This window comes from Lytechinus variegatus, chromosome 4 (genome assembly GCF_018143015.1).
Source record: "Lytechinus variegatus isolate NC3 chromosome 4, Lvar_3.0, whole genome shotgun sequence".
NCBI lineage: Eukaryota > Metazoa > Echinodermata > Echinoidea > Temnopleuroida > Toxopneustidae > Lytechinus > Lytechinus variegatus.
The window spans coordinates 19,966,371-19,989,395 of NC_054743.1; the positions used below are offsets into that span (position 1 = coordinate 19,966,371).

General features: G+C 35.3%; 2 protein-coding genes across 2 annotated transcripts in view; one reads left to right on the forward strand and one right to left on the reverse strand.

Moving 5' to 3' along the window:
• The first annotated feature begins 2,414 nt into the window (after positions 1-2,414).
• LOC121413572 (trafficking protein particle complex subunit 3-like) lies at positions 2,415-11,053 on the forward strand. Its single transcript, XM_041606436.1, has 5 exons — positions 2,415-2,807; positions 4,362-4,459; positions 6,083-6,182; positions 9,945-10,127; positions 10,873-11,053. Exons 1-5 carry the CDS (start codon positions 2,766-2,768, stop codon positions 10,990-10,992), a joined length of 543 nt encoding a protein of 180 aa, XP_041462370.1. The 5' UTR covers positions 2,415-2,765; the 3' UTR covers positions 10,993-11,053.
• A 2,638-nt stretch (positions 11,054-13,691) lies between these two features.
• LOC121413571 (adenylate kinase 9-like) overlaps positions 13,692-23,025 on the reverse strand; it is a 42,739-nt gene continuing 33,405 nt past the window's right edge. Inside the window, 10 exon segments of the mRNA XM_041606435.1 lie at positions 13,692-15,698; positions 16,276-16,493; positions 17,298-17,396; positions 17,729-18,095; positions 18,857-19,074; positions 19,676-19,822; positions 20,379-20,580; positions 20,938-21,118; positions 21,732-21,983; positions 22,789-23,016. Coding sequence (XP_041462369.1) covers positions 15,481-15,698; positions 16,276-16,493; positions 17,298-17,396; positions 17,729-18,095; positions 18,857-19,074; positions 19,676-19,822; positions 20,379-20,580; positions 20,938-21,118; positions 21,732-21,983; positions 22,789-23,016 — 2,130 coding nt within the window. The 3' untranslated portion in view covers positions 13,692-15,480.

Here is a 23,025-nt window from a genome sequence, read left to right on the forward strand (position 1 = left end):
CCCCCCCCAAAAAAAAAAAAAAAATTGTAAAAAACAGCATTTTTAAATGCAGGTATGTATACTATGTCTTTTCAAGAGATTATTTATTGTGTGCCCAACCCCCTCAAAAAAGAAGACAATTTTAAGGGAATAAAATACACATTTTGCCAAAACCTAAAATCCAGTTGAATTCAGATGAAAAATAAATTCAAAGAAACAAATCAATGAAAATTTGAGGAAGATTGTTGAATGAAGAAAGCAATGAGCATTTGAATACTGAGTTCAATAATTAATGCTATGTAATCCCCCCCCCCCCCCCCCCTCTCCGGCAAAGACACTTATAAAACTTCCAAAAATGTCCATACTACACTCAAGTTTTCTCTGTTTTGTTGTCTGCCACAAGATCAGGGACGCATTTCATAAAGGACTTGCAACTGTTGTAAATTTGCCATAATGGCAACTACCATGGTAACAGGGCTCAGCAGCCAATCATAATCAAGGTTCATGTACAGCAAAATAATACATGAATTCTTTGGTTACAATTAAATGATAAAAAAAAAATTTAATGTGACATCACAGATCTTGTTTGCAGTTGCTAATGGGATTAGTGATCTGAATATTCAAATGCTTATAACTTTCATATTGTGTGTCCAATTTTACTTTGACTTTAATTGATGTTACTGCATGTATTTTTTTTTCTTGTTTGCTTTCACACTTGTAAGCTAACTTTTGCATGGTTTCATTCTCACATAGGACAACAAATTTTAAATTAACATGATCCCGTAACTGCTGTGTTTCTTCAATTTTTTTCCATCCTTTTTCCGTCATTCAGATTCACCAAACACGAATCGATCTAACGTTAGACCTATATTATAAACACATCAGGGGTCCTGTTGCAGAAAGAGTTGCCATAAGACACAACTTGATTGATGTTCAACCAATCAAAAGCATCTGAGTATTAATTTCAATGCAACTCTCTCTTCAATGGGCAGCTGATCCTGATCATGATTGGAAAAAGAAGGCACCCCGGCCCAGAGGCAGAGATTAGACAAGAGAAGCGCCGCCTCAAATAATCCCAGCATGAATGATGACCTCTAAAATAACCTGGTCTATTGACAAAGGAGTGTATCCATTTTTTTTAATGCTACAAGCTCTGTACAGATATTTGCTTTAGTTTTAGTGCTAATGCATTTCATAGTTCTTCAAGTTCTTCTTCAAGCTACACTGACTGCCTCCTTCAATTCTGAAGATTCTAGCAGTATTGTAGTACAGGGGACTGGTAGGTGAAATACACCAGGTGAACACCCTACTCTTTGATGAATAGTGTATTGGTTTTAACGTGGATAAGTTGTGACTCTCCTATGCACAGGACCTAAATTTGCGTCCTTTACGATGGACTGAGTGTTTTCCAACTGTATTCACACCCGCACTGAACACAGCACTGAGGCACGCTAACACACAATGCTAGCATCAGTTTTTTTTGTTAGACGTCTTCCGGCATGCTGCGGTAGTTGAACCCACACATGTAGAGATCTTATCTTATCTGGAACAGGCGCTCTAACCAACTGAGCTACGCTGCCTCCTCCTTACTTCAAAGACTATTTCAAGGCCAAGTCACCAGGGGGCTGTTTCATAAAGCTATTCGTAAGTTAAGAGTGACTTTATTAAACTTTAAGAATGACTGGTGAACATTTATTACTCACTAAACCATCGCCAATGAACCTTTCGGTGTAATACCACAAGAAATGATCACCAGTCGTTAAAGTTGCTCTCAACTTACAAATAGCTTTGTGAAACACAAATTAAGAGCAACTTTAAGAACGACTGGTGATTATTTCTTGTAGCTTTATGAAATGACCCCCCAGCCCAGGCCCAGGGCAGGGGCCTGTTGCAGAAAGAGATGCGTTTGAACGCAGTCAAAAATTTAAGCGCAAGTCCCGAATACGGGTGCTTCATTGGCTGAAAATCAAGTTGCGAAAGATATTTTGAGTTGCGTTTGATTTTGATCGCAACTCTCTCTCTCTGCAACGGGCCCCTGGTCAAGACCAGTTTTCAATTCATGGCGCATCAGTACACGGAGAGGGTCACGCTTCACAGTCACTCATCTCCCCCGATCCGTCGGCATGGATAATCTGCAACCTCCGATAAAGAGCTGGGCCTGACTGAAGTCACTGCGGTTAGCAATGTAACTGATCAGGTTCTCTGTTAATTTAACAGTTTTAAATGAAGCAAAAAAATCTTACCTTTCATCCAGTCCGCTACGTCTTTGGCTGACCATCTAGGGATATTTATGAACTCCATGATTCCTGATTATCAGACTCGATTCAAGCAGGAAGCTGCCGACGCGACGACGAGTTTGGATGATGATATGATTTAATTCGTGCGCGCTGCATGCCTCGCCTATGTACACTAGCGCTACGTGCGTGCGCGCGCTGGCCGAGCGCGGTGTGCGAGTACTGTCCAATTTCATTGAGTCCAGACGGGAATTCTAGAAAAATAATCAGTTTTATACCATATCTAGTATTCATTTTCCTTTCATTTTTCAAGGAGAATTGAACAACACATTTTTATAATTCATGATATATCACATATGACTTTATCATATAACCCAACGTCTCCGGAGTTATAGTTTTCTGTGATCCCATTTTTATCTTCACTTCAGTCCCATTCGTAGGAATTAGGATAGTGTGTACGGCCTACTGACGCCTTTAATTGACTCGATCTGGACTTCACCTTCATCAACAAACTGAGAAAGCTTGACGCAGTTTTTTTTTTCCTGAACCGACATGTCGAGACAAAGCAGTAGAGCAACAGACCCTCGTAAAATTGTGAGTAAATCTGAAGTAGACTAAATCTAGTTGGCCTTTTCTCCCTAATTAAATAATTAAGCCCATCTGCATGATCTGAAAAAAGTGAAAAACATTTTCATGATTTTTATCCATTTTGTAGATCAAGGCCTAGCCCTAGGGCCTAGCTAGGCCTACTTCTTTTCTCACTGTGTTTTACTTATTAGGCTCCTCCTTTTTAGCATACTTCCCACTTGTAAAACTGTGTGTTCTTCAAGATTAAAGGGCATACAAACCAGCAGCCTTAAAATAAAGGGATGGTCTGGGCTGAAAATATAGATCTATCTAAAAAGAGTACAATTCACAGAGCAAAATGCTGAAATTTTCATCAAAATTGGATAACAAATAACAAATTTATTGAATTGTGAAGTTTATCAATATTTTTAGAAAACAGGCCTATATGCACATTGGACATCATGAATATTCATTTGGTGGGCCGATGATATCACATCTCCACTTTCCTTTTTCTTATGTTATTACATGAAATCATAAAATGTTTAATTTTTTCATGCATGTGTAGATGATGCGTCTCCATAATGATGAAATAAGTTACGGCAGTAAATAACTGATGCATACATCAGTTTTAGTTCTTGGTAGAAAAATGTTGAATAAACCTAATTTCATAATACAAAAGAACAAGTGGGGATATGATATCATCAGCCCACCCATATCATATAAACCTTGTTCATTGAATGAGTGAGCCAACCTAATGAATATTCATATTCATAAAGACATGCTTCATCGGAATAATGCAAATCTTTATAATTCAATCAGTATTTGTTATCTGACTTTGATCAAATTTTCAGCATTTTTATTTGTGAATTTTACTCTATTTATTGAGATATGAATATCCCCAGCCTGGACCATTCCTTTAATAGCCCCACCTCAAGTCTACTTTGGCCAGGTTCCCTAACCATAGTGCAACATTCTGAATTGTTGTTCTGAACATTCTGAACATTGAATTCTTGAAAGTTGTAATATACAGACCCACTTGAATGATAACACACTAATTCACCACATTTATATTGCAATGTCAATGTTACCAAGTACTAAAATTTACTCTTCCTCTCAAAAAAAAAAACATTTTAATTTCTTCACAGAAATAAAATTATAGGCTATTTTATTATCTGTATTACTATTAAATAGTTATCTCAACTTATGTCCATACACACAGTCAGAGGCCACATTTTTGTCACAACTTTGATGTTAAAAAATATATTTTTAAGAATATTTGAACATTTTTGCTTTATATCTTTCTACATGGCTTAAGTTACAGTCAATCAATGAACAATCCATGGTTGTGGATGCCATTTTGCCCTTTTGATTGACCTTGCTTAATGCCCAGCCCCTATTGGTTTTCCAGGAGATATAAACTGCTCTTTTTAATTTATTTTTCCCTCATTTGTGCTGTAGTACACATTCACACTTAGAAAAGTTTCCTTGCTTGTGAAATATTGGAATTTTAAGATCTTTACTTATTTTGAATGATTTGTTGTTGGGGTTAACTTGAGTTTTGATCTTCAATTCTGTCCCTAGAGTCAAGAGCTGTTTACTCTCACGTATGGCGCCCTTGTGGCCCAACTTGTAAAAGACTACGAGAGCGATGAGGAAGTCAACAAACAGCTTGATAAAATGTAAGATTAGTGAAACTATATTCCATACTTTTCCCTGCTATTTTGTTCATAACCTTGTAAATGATGAGTTTTCTCAACAGAATACTCAATGGCGTGGGGTGCAGTCAGTCGGCAAGCCCCTGTGTTAATGAGCAAATGGGCAAGATTTATCCAAGTCCTCTCGTGGCTGAATTCATGTCCCTGCAAAATCTCGTGAATTGTGAGACTTTCTTTCTCAAAGAATTTAACCACTTTCTCCTGGAGTAAAATTGATTATTTTTGTACCATTGGGAAGAGTAAATGTTACTCTTTCATATTGGTTATTTCTTTTGAATAAAATATTTTGATAAATAAGTGAATTTTTTTACCAGAAAAGATGCATCAAACAGAATTTTTTAATTGTGCAACATTTTGTGTTTTAGGCACCAACATTATTTATATCATCAGAAAGCTCAAACTCTATACTTTCTTACAATGTCACTCTTGATATGTGGCATCTTTTAGATGGGTCAGCAGCCAGCTTTTTCCATTAAGATGCAAGACGAGATTTCTAAAATTTCTGAGTAACATAAAATCCAGAGTTCTGATTGGCTGAATAATGTTTTCACAACAACAGGCGCGGGTTATTTGAAGAGATTACCACATGGTGAGTGTGACCTTGCAGAGGCCCAGTGTGGGGAACATTGGAATTTGCGTGGGTGTGTGGTCTCTGATGACCAATCAGAGTGCAGTATTCTTGTTTTTGAGCTGCTAAATGTACTTGGCCTATGAAAAGCTGGCTGCTGACCCATCTAAGATACATCTTCTTATACAAATTATATCATATTAAAGCGTAGATCTTCAGCTTTATTATGATCTAAAAATCATTTGTGCTCAAACAGAAATCAAGTGTGAAAACAACAACATTTGTTGCATGAAAAAATCATTTTGTTTCATGTTTTATATCAAAAGTTTTCCCTATATTACAACATTTTTTAAAAATTCCAAACACATGACCTGAAAGAATGATTCTTCTTCTTTACAAAGATACCAAAAATATGATATTTGGTTAATATTTAGAGCAGCAATGGCAGAATAAAAAGAGGTGTTTTGGTTCGCACCAAGTTCATTGATAATGCAAAAATCCTATAGTCATGAATATCACTTGGATAAAAGAAGCTACTTTTTCAGGGCTTGCCGACTGACTGGGTGGGAGTAATGTATTTCATCTGTAAATACATGGTTTAGATAACAGAAATTTACTCAAAAAACCTTACCAGTTGTGCACCAGAATACTTCAAGTGCATTTCATAATTTCATATTTGTTTTAGAAAATACATGTACATGTAGGCAATCATATTTCCATTTTTGACATTACATTTTTATGGTATTAGATTAAAAGAAGTGAATTATTAATATCAATAATTAGTTAATTACACTTTATTTAATTATTGAGAGATGTCATACTGGAATGAGAAGAGCAAGAATAACAAAACATGATTTTAGAATACATCATTTTGAAATTTGACATGAAGTGTAAACAGCATTTCAAGAAATTATTAACAATTGATGCTGGTCATGCTATAGCTGTACATTTTGAGGCTTCACTTACATGTATTCAGCATCTTATTCATGCGTAAACCATAAATTCTTTTATTTGTGTAGGGGTTATAACATCGGCATTCGTCTTGTGGAGGATTTCTTAGCACGGTCCGGTATTGGTAGATGTAATGATTTCAGAGAAACAGCAGATATCATTGCCAAGGTAAAGTACATGTATGGATTACCAATGTATAAAAATCAAAGATATTTGAGATGTTGTTTTGTAAGAAACTTGGAAATAGACAAGACAAATTAAAATTTACTATTGAAACATGGATGTGAAGGTGAATTTGACATCAAGATGGTTTTGATTTAAAAACAAAAAACAAGAGGATTACATTAATGATGGTTTGGTTGCAATGGTAAATATCCATTGATCAGAAAATAACTGATTTTTTTAAATATATTCTTTGATTTTTAAAACATCATATTTGGCAGCTTCCCAATCTGTTGCATAATGAATTAAGCAAATTGCTCTTTTATTGTTTATAATAATGGTGTTTTTCTTGGAATCATGTCATGTTCCTGATTATTTATCAAATCATTGTCCATATTCTGAGAAATTTTCTTTTGATTATTGACATCTTGGACAGCATATCACATGTGATGTCACAAAATCCTTCACTCTGTTGTTCTTTGGTGGCTGTTGATCAAACCCTTAGAAAAACTTTATTTTCTGCTTTTATTGAAAACAAGATAAATTCCAGTTCCAGTAACGATCTCAAAATGACTTTTTACAGAATCTAATATAATGACCACCCAAGTGTCTGTCTGTACAAATAAAAAATATGTGCCAAAGGATTCTGGAAGAAATTGTGTACTTGCTGAGAAATATGCACAAATTCGGTCACTTCTGTCTGGTGTTTACTCCAGCAATAATAATACACTGTCCCACGTGTGCCTATCTGTGTTGGTGATCTTCAGTGTGAACATTTTTCAGCGTAGATTTCAAGATTTCACAAAGTTCAGTTCATGTAACTGTACCAGATCTAGATCCTCGATATACTGACAATTAAACCAGGGGCCTGTTGCATAAAACTTTTTACCTGAGAAAACTCAGGTTGTTTTTACCAGATTTTTTGCCCTGTATTAAAGTCAATGGCGGAAATAACACTAACCTTAGTTTTCAGTTTTTACCAGAGTTTTCTCAGGTAAAAAGTTTTATGCAACAGGCCCCTGGTTTTACAGACTTTCTCATGAAATCAGTGTTTACTGCAACTACTGGCATTTCTCTGTAATAAGCCAGTTCGGAGTTCCATTCTGCACATGATCAGAAGAAGGTCATTTCTACTGTAGGGTTGAAAACTAAACACCTACTTGAGAATAAAATAATCAGTTTTAAAGCAACAGCATTATTCAGGAACTTAACTGCAAACACAACATATCAGGAACAGAGAATAACTAAACAAAGAGACCGGATCTGTAGTGTCATATCTGTGCATCTGTGTCTGTGCATTCATTAAAAAACTCTCTATACCTTTGGGCCTTCCTCGGCCCCACATCAAAATTGTTGCGACAGAAACATAACATTATTTAACACTATTTAAACTAACTTAAATCTTACCAATGAAATTTAAGAAAATAGCAGAACCCAACTGAGATGTAGTAATCTAATTCATAATATAAACCAATGAGGAATAAGATGAAGGGGATAAATGATGTCTGGGTGATTATGTAATAATGGCATTAGAAACTATTAAGTGAGGGGTGGAATGAGTGGAACACCTGAATAGAGAAGGAATGAAGATGACAAAAGAGAATCAGAGGAAAAGAATCCAATCTGGAGAAGGATGAATGAAAACTGAATATAATTAAACTCAAATGACCTACATGTAAGTTCAGACTGCAAGGGCAGTGCTGAAAAGAAATGCCAATGAACTCAAGTCCAGAGGGAACATAATCAAGGTTTCTATGGTACATGTAGTTGCCATAATAGCAAAGTTACAACAGTTGCAAGTCCTTTATGAAACGGCCCCTGGTCTATGCAATTTCTGCATCCTGCTATGTAAGGCATGCATGCTTGAATAATATCTTGCTTTGAAATCTGTCTATCATGATGAAAGAAATGAAAGGTTATTTGACCAATATTGCCCATGATGTAACTTCAAACTGGTCTATTGTCAGGATGAACTTTTCAATACCCCATAAAAACAAAGAAGAATAAATATTTGCAATCTAATGAGCATTTAATAAATTTACTATACTCATTGCCAAGTGAAGTTATATTGTATCATTGGTTGATTAAGGAATGATTGCTTTTTAACTTATTTCCTGTGACCTTTCCATGAACTACATGTACATGTAATAACATAATAAAAAGCTATGAAACAAATGATATCTACAATAACACAATAATAGAAAATAGAATATGTAGTAAAATTGCATCCAGGTTATTTTTCATTTTGCTGTTCATTGTTGGTTATTGTCCTCGTTTGTACTAAGACCACAAAAACATTTTTCAATTGTAGATTGTAGGCCTACACAGTATAAAATACCAATACATGCAGAGATTAATGTTTCAGGGAATTAGACACATACCTGGATATAAACCTATTTCCATCTGAAAGACATACTTCCTGTAGGTCAGACTGGGCATCCTGAGTTTAATAGTACTGGTGATTACATTAAAATGTACGTTTGGTCTCGATACATGTTAATAATTGATAGGCCTGGCAACCAGAGATATTATCTTCTCTTGAGAGTAGTTGGTTTGATTGTAGAAAATAAAATGGTGTCAAACATCAAAATTGGATGATGCATCATGTTGTGAAACAGCATGTCATTGGCCCTGTTTTGATATGTACATGTAGTCTTCAATCGTATGAAAATCTATCTGCAAGAATCTCAACCTTGTCTTAAAGGGATGGTCCAGGTTGAATATCTAAATACATAGAGAAAATTCACGAAGCAAAATGCTGAAAATTTCATCAAAATCGGATAACAAATAACAAAGTTATTGAATTATAAAGTTTATCAATATTTTTTGAAAACAGTTGTATGCACATCATAATGTATATTCATTAGGTGGGCTTTCCTATTTCTTAATCAGTTGTCAATCCAATTGTTTTAGTTCTTGGTCGAAAATTTTGAATAAACCTAATTTTTTAGAATAAAATACAAAAGAACAAGTGGGGATATGACATCATCAGCCCACCTAATGAATATTCAAAGACATTCCTAGAACTGTTTTACTGGAAAAATGCAAATCTTTAAAATTCACTAACTTTGTTAAATTTGTTATCCCATTTTGATCAAATTTGCATTTTGGTATGTGATTTTTACTATATTTATTGAGAAATATTTCCAGCCTGGACCATCCCTTTGAATAATTAAAAAAATAAGGATTATTTTGACCCCCTTTGGTTGGCTGGCTGTGATATGTTAGTGCTACATCTCTCTTTTTGTCATTCAAATAAATTCAAGCTCTGAGACAATAGACCTCTGCTAGACTTACATGTAGATGAAAATTTGACTTAAAAAATACCACTTGCCAGGAAATAATTTTCCTGGTATCCCATCACAATTTGCTATGCATTTTTTTAATGACTGCAACATGTACATGAATACAAAATTGCTTTTGTGAAGAATTTGTTTTCGTACATATTTGAAAGCTTTTCTCTCTCAACCGGGAATGATGTAAAGTAAATTTGAGAAGTAAAATTATTCCCCGCATGCAAAGCATTTGTAATCTGATTTGAAGTTTTCTTCACCGTGGATGTGATTATTCAACTTATGTAGACTCAACTTTTATTTATGTTTCATTTATTTCATTTGTATTTCAAAAAAAATAAAATATGTAATCCGGCTTGTTTACATTCCACAGGCCCTTTAACTTTCAAAAGATAAATATGACGTGCATCATGTAATAGGGAGAGTAAATGAATTGTATATTATTTCCTTTTTCGTCTTCTTTTTCAATGATTAGTCTGGATTCCGCATGTTTCTTGGAGTGACTCCGAGTGTTTGTAACTGGAGTCCTGCTGGTGATGAGTTCTCTCTCCTGATGGATAATAATCCTTTGACTGACTTTGTAGAACTCCCAGATGATCATAGTAACCTAAACTACTCTAATGTCCTGTGTGGTGTCATAAGGGGTGCTTTGGAAACGGTAAGCTTTCAGGGGGCCCATCTTACAAAGAGTTACGATTGATCAGATCAATTGCAAAGTATGGAAAGCCAGCAAAGCCAACATATAAAATGCATGTTTGTTCAAAAACCTTCCTAGACTGTATGAATTCATTGTTTTCTTGACAATTTGGTGTCTTCTCCTTTGTTTACAAAGGACATTTTGCAAATTTCCTATATGAAAAATTATGACACTGATGGATTTCCATAGCGTTACTTCTGATTGGATCAGTCGTAACTCCATGTATTATGTAACAGAGAGGTTTATGTATGAGGAATGCAGGATTGGTTTATTTTTAGGTGTTGTACAGGGTTGTGATTAATTGACATTGACTGAAGTACCATGTGTACATGTAGTAGTAAGAGATTCCTTTTGTTATTGCCTTTGTTTCATTAGAAAAAAGTTAGGAATTCAATATTTTTTGTTACATTAGAGGTTTTCTTAAACTTTTTCAACTTATAACTCTTGTACATATTATGTAGATCACCTTTAAAAAAAAATAGGAAATTAATTATCATCTGAATTACAAGGATCTTTGCTACAATTTAATGCACTTCTGAAGAGGAAATAGCCAGTTGTAATTGCCCTCCCTGCCTACGATTTGCAATATTTTCTAGATTTAGATGTTGCTAACAAAATTGTTAAAACTGGGGTAGATGAATCTTTCATAGTGTTTCATTTCAAGTTAAAGGACAACTTATGACTGTTATGTGTATTTTTCTATCAGGTTCAAATGGATGTGAGCGTGAGGTTCGTCCAGGATACACTTAAAGGGGACAATCAAACGGAGATTCGTGTTAAATTCATCCAGAGGTTAGAAGATGCTTTACCAGCTGGAGAGGAATGAACCCCAAACACATCTCTTGTGTATAAAAGACTGTGTAAATATATAAATATAACCATGAAGATATGATGATATCATTCCGTATTATGAGTGTAATACACACAGTGAGTATGAGACCCTGTTTAAAAATTGGAAAAGCTAATGTGAAATACACACACAACATAATAACCAACGTTTATAATCATGTAGAGTTTGTAAAGTGCTCAAAAGTGCCAATTGTTTTAGTCAGTTGGCCATCCAGCACACATGTATTTTTTCAAGTAATTTATACCTGGGAGACTTTTCATAACTTAGTCATTTGTATGTTACATAATAATGCACAAGTACATAATGCACAATTACATAATAATGCACAAGCACAACATAATGCACAATTACATAATAATGCACAAGCACAAGTGACCTGTCCTTGGCTGCCAAGTCAGCCTCTTGATCATATTGGTTCCTGCAGCTGACATGGCTAAAGTTGAAATCCACAAGCATCTGGATGCAGAGTTTATAATTCATCAAAAGTTTGATTTGAAATACAGGAAATACACTCCTGTAATGTTAAAACAGGAAAAAGCTCACATCTCATTGAGCAAGAGAACATCCCACCCATCGTGCATGACTTTCATACTGCTTCATGGAACAAAACCTTGGGTAAAATGGAGCACAATGTGGATGAAATTGTTTCTGAAAATAATGTAAATGCTTTGGGTGGTTCACCATCCTATGATGAATGACAATGAGACAGAACCCCAATATTACATAATGCTCTATACCCTTCATAGTAATAGATACATGTAGGTGCAAAGGAAACAGACTCATACCAGTTTACCTTCTATACCCCACTATAGTCTTGTTAAGTTGCTGCTATGAATATTATGTTGTATTGAATTGTAGTACATGTTATGTTTGAAGAAAAGAGAAAGATAAATACTAGTTTAGTATTTACTTATTATTTTCAACCCTTACTGCATCAGACCCTCAAGCTCCATGAATAGTCTTGTGTAGATATCTTACACATACCACATAATGTAATTCAATGTTTTATTCAAATCATTAAAGCATAAGGGCTGATTTACGGGCAGCCTGCGCCTGTAAGTGTGAAAGTGCCGTGATGAACCACCCTGCTATGAGGGGATTAGCGGTGCCGCGCATGGGGCAAAGGGTTCGAGAGAGTCAGTCCTCCTTCTGTAATAGCTCTATGATTAAAGGTACATTGGTGTGAAGCTGAGCACAAGCTATGTTACCTTCACATTAGGCTTCTACAATGTATGGAACATGATACAGCCTTCTGTGTTCTTTCTCTAGCATAGACGATAGTTTGCTAATCATGAGAAATTGGTATCTTTATATTCTTGTAAGTTGATTTTATTATAGATTTATACATTTATTTGGTATAGCAGTAAAGAAATTAAAAAGTGCAATACTTTGTCCACTCTGTTAGATAAGTCAATCTCGATAAATGATTTTGATATTTTTAGGGGATACTACATGTAGTTTCAGGTGGTGATTGTCCGAATTCAGCGAACCTTTTAGAAGAACCATCCATTTTTCCTGCAGTCTATGATTCAGAATGTTTAAATTCCATTTTTTTTTCAAATTAAAAATAACTTCCATAACCACTTTGTGAGAATACATATAGTACATTACTTTCTGCCTGCCATCCATGTAGGTAGTTATCAGAGGCAATGGCCCGAATTCACAAAGGTGGTTTTGAAAATCCACGGTTGAGTCCATGGATTATGCAGATTTCCTTTATAAATTACTCTTAATTTAGCGTGTATCTGGCGTGCGTATAAAAAATTCTGATGCTGATGTGCGCTTTTGTCACAGTGCGCCAAATTCACGACTGTTACCATGGTTAGATACGCTATTTTATTCATGAGTCCACTGTTTTTATTCATGAGTCCACTCTTCAAATAGCGTATCTAACCATGGTAACAGGCATCACTTTGGCACAATGTGGCAAAAAATTTTATACACTCGCTAGATACGCGCTGAATTATGCATAATTTATACAGGAAATCTGCATAAACCATGGACTCAACCATGGGTTTTCAAAACCACCTTTGTGAATTCGGGCCATTATGTTTCAGGTTGTATATTCGTCCCATTTTCATTCTTGCAATCACATTCAAAGCATTTCATGGATAAACTTTATATAATCACTGGTCAAGGCAGGGTCCACAGTTCTGGCCTCTTTTCGGGCTGTGAATCAAACTGTCCCACATCATTGGATACATGTCCATACATGTATATCTCAACACAAAATGACATCAATCCAGATGCAAGTCTATTTTTAATTGGATGATTTTGCTTGTGTGTGTTTTATCTCGACACAAAAGTTTTCAACGCTTGAAATCACTCTATCTTTTCAGAGCAAGTAAAAAGAGTCTTTGACATACGTTAGATTATTGTATACAACCTGAAACATATTGATTATATGGTTTGAATTGCTTGCCTTTTACGAATTTACTTCCAACAGTGAAATAATTGGATATTAATGCATGAGAATTGTGTTGTATAGCTATCTGGTTTAAGGGACGTTAATTTCGCCCTTCGTGTCTGATATTCACAAATTTTTGTGAATTGTCCAAAATGTGTAACTTGTAAATGTTATTTTCCCCCTTTTTCTACTTTATGTTAATAACCTGTGAATTGCTAACATTCTTTATAATCATAAATAAAAAAGAACCCTAGTGAAAATATTTAGAGTCTTGAAATTTATTACAAGTGATAATTCAAATTTACATAGTCATTTCAAATATTTACAAAAACACATCAAAATACAAAATATCTTTACAAGAAATTCTTGACACAGAATTACAATTTTTTAACTCTATAATATAGAATAACATTCCATAATGTCTGTTATTTACAATTATACATATTATCTAAAATACAAAAATGATAAATATATCAACAACTCTGTTCAAAGTGACAAGAAATATTCACTTTACAAGTTGTAGGCAACATTGGAGTGCGTCCTAATATACAATTACAGAGTGATTCTTGCTTAGGTTGCTTTTTGAGTAGAATTGTATCTTATTCATATAAGATTACATCCACCTTCTCTTTCCATTTTAGAAGAGATAACTGCTATATTCTAGATTTTCTTGACATGCTTGATTTTATCAATCTGTGTGAATCACAGACAAGAATCTGGGGCCTGTTTCAGAAAGAGTTGTAATTAAACACAACTTGACTGACACCCAATCACAACCATGTATTTGGGACTTGTGAATTAATCTTTTAGTTGCAATTAAATACAGCTCTTTCTGCAACAAGCTCCTGGAAATTTCTAGTACAATAAAAAAAAAAGCTGCACAGTATCAATATCATTATTGAATATCAAAAGAATTATAAGGTCATGTACACAGTATATCAATTCGTTGATAAATGATGGCACCTCTAGTGGAAATCTTCAATAAAAGCACAAGATGAAATATAAGTATATTGCAGTTGCATTTGTGGTGAAAACAGTTGGTACAATTTGCATATAATCGACAATGGACACACACATTTGTATAAGGTGGAAATGAGGACGGAATGAAAGCTAGTCAAAATGAATATGAATCATAAATCTTTTATTCAATTTGTAATAACATAATAGGATGAATTGTCCAAGAGAAATAAAGGCACCTCTATTAAAGATTTTTTTTTTTCTTCAATAAATATGATGCATATCCTTTGCAAGACAGCCATGTTTCACAGTGGCAGAATATGAAAAAGTCTTTGCACTAAACATAAAATAAACCTTTCAGTCATTCTCTTCAAGCAATACCTTACGCATTATGATCCCTTTGCCTGAAAGTTCTTACCTATTAGGTAATTTCCATAATCCTGTCATGGAAGTACATGCTCGCATGTATGTTTACAGAGTAAGAATGAGCAGTGTGCACCTTTATAATATTGGAAGATGCCTTTTCGGTGGTAGATGCAAATAATATAAAATAGCAACATAAATGAAACTTTGACAAGAGCCAATGTAAGATACATGACTTTTCAATCCAGAGATCTTAAAGACAATAGAAATCAGTTTCGAATCTGTTAAGGTGTAGTTACAATCTGCAGAAGTCATGTTGCTTGTAAGTTTGAATAAGCATACAGATAAAACAATCTTCAAGAATTTCTCATTTCTTCTAAATAGCTTCAAATCTTGCTTGACTTTGGCTCAAAGAACATAAGCCCTTTCTAAACTTCAGTCTATCAAAAGAAAATGTAAATATATACCAGAAAAGTAATTCTGCAACAGATCAAATTTAAGTGTCGAGTAGAGGCTGTTTTCATAATATCTTTTTTTTTCCAGTTCAACTCAGTTTTAGACACTTTAAATGTCCCCTCACAGGCAATTATAATTCAAACAATTGTAGGGATTGAGCCATTTTCAGGACATCTGCATTCAAAGGCTTTAAACTTGCTTGAATCAATCCTATTGGCAGACGTACATGGATCTGAGCATCTCTGAATACACATAGATGTGTCCCTTCAGAACGTGAGCATTTACATAGCGACCAATGTTGATGGTGTGGGCTCTCTTCCTTTCAGATTGAGAAAGAGAAGCATCTTGTGATCAAAGTCAATAGGAAGCTCTTCGGGACTACGGGATCGTGGTCCCATCTGGTTGCCTAGGTAACGGATGAGTTCACAGTGCTCCTCAAATTGGTCCAGTTTCTTGCGGTACTTCTTGCGGACATAGTCGGAGCTCTTGGGGTTGTATGCTGGTGGGTAGAGAAGGGAAACAACAATGAAGAGAAAGATTATTACAATGAATATTACACAGAAAGATTAGTAGAATGAATATTACACAGACTGAGTGTTGGTGATGATGAAAGTGGATCATAAATGATGATGATCATATGGATAATGATGATGGCGACGATGACAATTGGCAGTGGTGGCAATGGTTATGTGGATGGTAATTATGACGACAATGATGAAGAAGGTGATGAACATAATCATAATGAAATAGAATAAAAAAAATAAAATTGGGTTCTATGATGATGTCTGCCATATTTCACACCCATTATCTTCCACCATACTAGTCACACATGGTTACACAACATGTTGCGGGAAAAAAAATTAAAGAGATCATCTGTTTCATATGATTTCTTTATACATTTTCACATTGCATAAATAAGAGATGAAATTCAAAAGATAATGATAAAGTATGTGTAAAACAATAGCATTATTAAGTAAAGATCAAAATGCAATAGATTTTGTAAATGCCTCCTTTGCAAAGACATCATTTAAGAAACCATTATACATGCATGAATTGGACAAAATGCGAAGTCTCACCTTTGAGATGGAATGCCAGATATAGCAACGCTGATCTTGAGGGTGAGACGAAGGGGAACTTTGGTTTGAAGCACCCTGTTGCAGTAAGAGCCTTGGTGATGGCCGTTGAGATTGTTTGTTCCATGTAACCTAACATAGGCAGTGAGGTAACTAGGAGAGGGTCCTTCCTGGGGGGTAACTTGTGAGGTAACTTCAGGTTGTAGTAACGTTCAGGATACCTGAGGAGGGATAATAAGATCAGATTGATTATGATTTCATTATATGCGATAGCTCAGTCGGTAGAGCAGAGGATTTGTATTCCGGTGACCCGGGTTCGATTCCCACTTGGTGCGCTAGTGCCCTTTGGTAAGGCATTAATCCCCATTACCAGGTCCTTAAAGAGAGGACCTTAAGCTGTTGGTCCCAGGTAAAAAAAAATCCTCACCAATCAATGAAAGGGTTGTTACGTTTTCAAGCTTTGCTTTTGTGACGACCCTTGCAACTATTCTACTTATTGTAACAGGAAATACCACTTAATGATTTTCATTTATGTAAGATACGTTTGAGGATTTATATACAAAACTATTGTTCATTATTTTGATGTCAAGTCTCAGATATGTATTTTGTTATGAAAAATGTTGCAAAAACCAATCAATGAAATGAAAAATGAAAAACATTATGATCATATTAAATTAAGGCCATGCTAAATCCTTACCTATCATCTTTCATTGTACTGCATACTGGTAATTCAGTCGCAATCATTATCTAAAACAGCATTATAATCACCATCATCATTTCATCATCTTCATTATTTTCTTCAATATCACTGTCATTATTTTCATAATCATCATCATGACCAATGTCATCTTCATCATTTTCTTTAATATCAGCCATATCGTTATAATCATAATCTTCAACTTCACATTCATGATATGATCTACTATCACACAACTTCCAAGTTACTTATCAATACATCTCTTTTCTTTTCCTTCAAATGTTTGATCGTTTCAGGAAAAATATCAAGTATTTATGGTGTGACATACCTCATGAATTTCTGCAGTTTTTCTTCAGAATCAAAGCAGTACATCCTTTCCCTGTACTCTACAATAAGATCTGGGTTGCCTGGAAGGATTGCTTCATACCTGAATGCAAAAATAAAAATATTGACCAATGAAAATAAATACAATACAATAAAAAACAACCAAGAGCTGGTGAACATTTGATGAGCATCTTGTTTGTCATTTCCACGAATAATTTGCTATTAGCTGATAATCAACAATTATTAGTACTAAATCACTGGCAACGAGCTCTATGAAACGTTTGACTGATATAGAATACAATGTACTGTACAAGGTATTCCATCTTTTGAGGGAATTAAAGTTAAGTTTGACGAAAACGTGTCATGCCATAAACTCAAATTTTTCTTTAAAATATTTTTTATCAGACTGGGGATAAGGAATGGCAGGACACTCACCTAAGCTTCCCATCCAGGTAGGTAACAGGACAGTATCCCTGCAGCTCAATCTGCATAGGAAACATCTTCTTAGCATCCATGGCTGTTCTCCTCTTAGGTAGGAGCTCTGGAGGAGGTAACGCCCTCGGAGCTTGAGGTGGCACATAGAGCTCTGGTCTGGCCAGGAACTCCTTGACCTTCTCAGGGTTCTCCATCTTATAGTAGCGACCACGGAACTCTGCAGCATTGTCCAGGTTGATCTGTCCAGCGCAGTCCACCAGCTCACCATCTTTGGCCAGGCTGACTGGACAGTACTGGCCAAAGTCACCAAGACGGGAGAAGAACTCCTTTGGAGTGATGCACATGTCGGCAATGGATGCTGCCTTGCCTGAAGCGTTCAACAGAAAATGGAGTATATAAAGCAAACACTGTGTAACTTGGGCTAGATTGTACCCCAACAATCTATGATTAATTTCTCCTCTCACATCATCTCCTTTTTTCCTATCTTTGTTTTGTTATCCAGTCCACCTACAACTCTAGAATTGTTAAGATCATTCTTAAAATCATCCTAAATTGCTTCTGAACGATGTCACTATACAAACTCTAAATTAATTCAAAGTAAAAAAGTGTGCTTGACAGAATCACTTCTCAGACAGAGGTATCAGAATTCGAAAATGGTACATGCATATATTGGGTAGAAGTTTTCTTTTGTCACCAACTCCATGTAGAGTTATGAGGAAAGATTCTGACCACGATGGTCTATAATTATTCAATCAATTACCCTGAAAGCCTTCCTAAAAACTACATTATACAAAGAAAGTAACAGACCAAACTGCAATCCTAAAATATGTGTTGCAGAGGTAGTAACGAGATGTGAATTGAAATGAATGGATTACATTTTAAAAAGAAAACATGAAATCTGTCTTGAAAGATAAAAGGAATTTAAACTCTCATGAACTGGACATCGGTGGGTATGAGGAAAATAAAAATGATGATCAAAGTTTAATGGATAAGATGAATAGAAAATGTGTGAGATTACTCCAGAAGAAGACATGAATTAAGAAAAGGTAATGTTGTATTGTCACAAACTTGTAAACCTCATTATAAAGGACAATGCTGACGTAACAAAATTAACAATGATATCCTTACCCTCTGATATCCTCTGCAGATAGTCTTGTATCCTACGAACGCTGTCCTTAGAATGGTCGGCAGCTCTGTTCCAAACCCACCACTTAGACTTCTCTCCTGTCACACTGACCCAGTTCTTATGAGTCTCTTTGTAATACTCCCTCACAGATGTAATCTCTTTCTGCCAGGCAGCAATCTTCAGAGCTAAGATCTGAGCGCTGTCATGGAGCGGTAACAACCTGAAAAGAAAAGGATAAAATTCTTATATTTAGCAAATTGGAGTGTTAATACTAATCATGCATGGTAAATCAATTGTGAATCAGCAATGTAGTTTTTTAAGGACTAAAGATGCATATAGTTTTTTTCCTTGGTGTGTCATGTGTGCTACTAAAATTAATAAAGATAATTATTTTCCACCATACCAGAGCCATATCCAAAAGGTTCAAAGCAATTGTACGAATGATTTCAATAATTCATTGCATATAATGGCCAAAGTAATCACTTGTATTAGTAAGCCACATGTTGCATCATTAAGCTCTGTGTTACAAGGCCCAATCCTATTTGGTAAAAAATAAACAAACAAAAAACAAATACTGCAAATAAAGAATAATTATTTGACAACTATCAAAGTCTTTGTTAAATTAAATTGCCTGATATAAGATTTGTATTTAATTATTCAGGGGACATACTGCATAGCATGAATTTCTTCATGGCATCATATAAATAATGTTTTAAAATGTTAAATGATAATTATCATGATTACAATAATGATAACAATAAAGAATACATCAAAATAACTAGAGTGTGCCTCTATGTGCTGAAAGGTATGTCCATATTTACCTTTCTGAAGAATGTCTATCTTTCATTCCTCTGACCATGAGTTCCCTGCTATCAACACTAAGCTCAAGAATAACCACTGGGATAATACCATGCTCTGTCATTAGATCAACCTGGTGTTTGGTGACTGGGTAACCATCAAGGACGTAGCTGTAATAGGAACATGAAATGGGAATGCATGCCATGAATCTAAACAACACAATATAGATCAGCTCTGCGAGAAAGAAATGATTTATTATTGTTTTATATGTTTATAATTATAATATGATTTTGTGACAGATTTAAAATATTATCCAGAAAATACTTTCATATTGTAATCTCTTCCCTCTCATTTCCATGTGTTTGTCTTTTTTCCTTTGTTTGTGAATCTTTTTTTTTTTGGGGGGGGCAATCGCCTTCAAATCGCTCACTACATGCACCCCTTCCCCCCTCCTAGACTGCAAGTACAGACTCAAATTTGATACTTTTACCATTTATACCATGTCTAGAGTTAAGACTAGACTCAAAACTCTGTCTGTGTCAAGTAAGAGAGGAAGCCACAGTACAAAGTGAATCTAGTCTCACTTCTTCAGACTCTGCATTATACACTATGCAAATTTCACGAAAACCAAAGGTCTGGGTTTGCACAATACCCCCCCCCCCCAGTACCTGGACTGTTACCATCATCACAATTCCCAATAACGCTTTCCTTTCTCCCTCTACTCACCCTCTGGTCGATGACCTTGTATCCAGGAGATTGACCTCTAAGGCTCGAATGGCAAGTTCATCAGGAAGTGGGATACCCTTCTTGATCTGAGCATTGATTAGTTTAGCAAGCTGTGTCTTGGGTTGTTGGGTCAAGATGAACCTGACTGCTTCACCGATTGACAGTCTCATCATACCGTAATCTGATGCAAACCGATTAGCCACTGAACAGAATTGAAGTTGGAGGAATAGTGGTTTAGCAGATGCTGATATTCAGCTAAATGATCAATAAAGCATGCTCCCCAAAATTTTCATAAAGATATGCTCCTGACAAAGAGTCTAAGTGCTGGAAACGTTGAGATCACCAGTTCTTCTAAGAACTATCATATGTAAAATTCCCCAACAGTCTTTCTCAGGACTGCCTTTCAAAGTAACACCGAAAATTTTATCATCTAAAATTACACCATGTTTCACAAAGCTTGATGTGAGTGACGTGTGCTATGATATTGTCTGAAATACGTTTTTTGTCAATAGGTTCATGTCAGTAACTTATACATAACAACTCCACCATTGCTACTCACATGAAGTTTTTCCAGACTTTGGTGGTCCAATGATGGCCATCCTAACCGGTACTACAGGCTTGGGAGAGGGTTGCTTCAGATACTTCAATGGATGCATGACAAACTCCTCCCTAGCTTGAGGGGTTGACATGAAGTAAATGTGCTGACGGTATACCGCTGGGAACGTTGGGTAGGTGTGACCCTGCAATTCAAAACCATTCAACAAATGCCGATTTAGTTTGTACCACAACAATGAAATAACAAACATGATGAATAGAAATTAGATTTGTATTCATTCATTTCCAACAGAAAAATCATCAGCGTAAATTTGATAGCATAACTGAGAATTAACATTATACACCAGTGTACAAAACTTGATTTGTATATTGCTATATAGACCAAAAATCTGAATACACATTGTAAAAGAAAAAGCTGTAATTATATGTGAACATTTACATGTCTACAACTTATTTTTTACTAAAATACTAAAACTTAGGATTATGATTTTGCGATATTTTTTTGTTTAATCGACAAATAAATGTCATTTTATTATGCACACAGTTTTGCAGCACTTCACAAAGCACCATCATTTCTCAATGACTTAATATACATAAGTTGTTATTACTGTATATCAAGACCCATATATCTATTTAATTCTTTTAACACTTCCATGAAAGGGTATTTATACTGAGTGGCTTGGTGGTAATTAAAAAATGTTGTTTTTTATGATTGTTTTTTTATTCAATTTTTTTTTTGTATTTTGAAATATATTTTCCCAAAAATATTTAGATTTCAACCTTATGTTCCAAGCCTACCTGCATTGGTTGTATACAGTCTCCTTCCAGCAGCTTAACAGGACACCATCTTCCAAACCTTGACTGATGTTTATAACCAATCTGAAGCATCTTCCTAGCTACCATCTCTCTGATCGGATACACCTTCTCAAAGAGACTCTCTCTGAACTCCTGGACGGGTCTCAGGCTCTGCTCAAGGGTGAAGCGGACAATGTGAGGCTTGCGACCTCCGTTCAGTTCCATCCGAGGGATCATGATCTCTTCAAGAGTTTCCTGTCCAAAACAAGATGAAGAAGAAAAAAAAAGAAAAGATGAGATGAAATCATTTTCATTGTTTCTGGTGGACAATTACAGTAATGTACTCTACAACTCTCACCATAATGAATATCTGCATCAACATTTGAATCATCCTCCCTCGATCTACAGACAAATTCCATCTACGAAACAGGCCATAGTGATTCCTTAAACCATTTTCTTCAAGAACATGATTCTAACCCCAACACAATGAAGCATTCACCCATGTCCATTTGTACAATGTGTTTCTCAATTTCAAGTATACTCTGATTACACACGATCCTAATCAAAAGAAATTCTCTTGGGCACAACATTCATAAATATGTGGGGTGTTTTCTGAATTTTTTTAGGACTGACTTAATTGTGATCTGAAAATTTCTGTGTAATCTCTGGTTTTGATTGAATGCAAAGCACTGATCTCTGTTACAACGCTTTGCATCCTGTGGAAATGTTATATATACACGTGTATCCATTATTATTTATCATTGTTGTTATTATTACTATGGTAACTGTCAGAGAATGACAACTTGTCAGTGCTGTCAAGCTTCATAAAGTGGTCCCCTCATAGATAGTACTAAACAAAACAGGCATGTCAAATCATAGGATTCATCGTTGGGTGATAAGTGATAAAGATGTATAAGGGGTATTATCAAAACAGGTATGCTTAGTGTTTTCTGCATCCAAATATTGAAAATGAAGAAAGCATACTTAAAAATAATGACAGCAATATTGTGAGGGGACCACCACTTTCCATTTTGTAAGAAAATCTTTTTTTTTTACTTACCTGTAAGCCTGAGATGCGACTTGTATCGTCATCATACACCTCACCAATTTCATTCTTCAGTCTCTCAATGGCGTCTTCTTCCAACTCCTCCTCCTCTTCCTCTTCTTCCTCCTCTTCTTCAAACTCTTCAGCCAGCATGGCCTCGATATCTTCCTCTTCTTCATCATCAAATCCTTCTTCATCTGATGGTTCGGAGTCATCACTGTCTCTATCTGCCGCTCTCTGAGCCTGATCAAA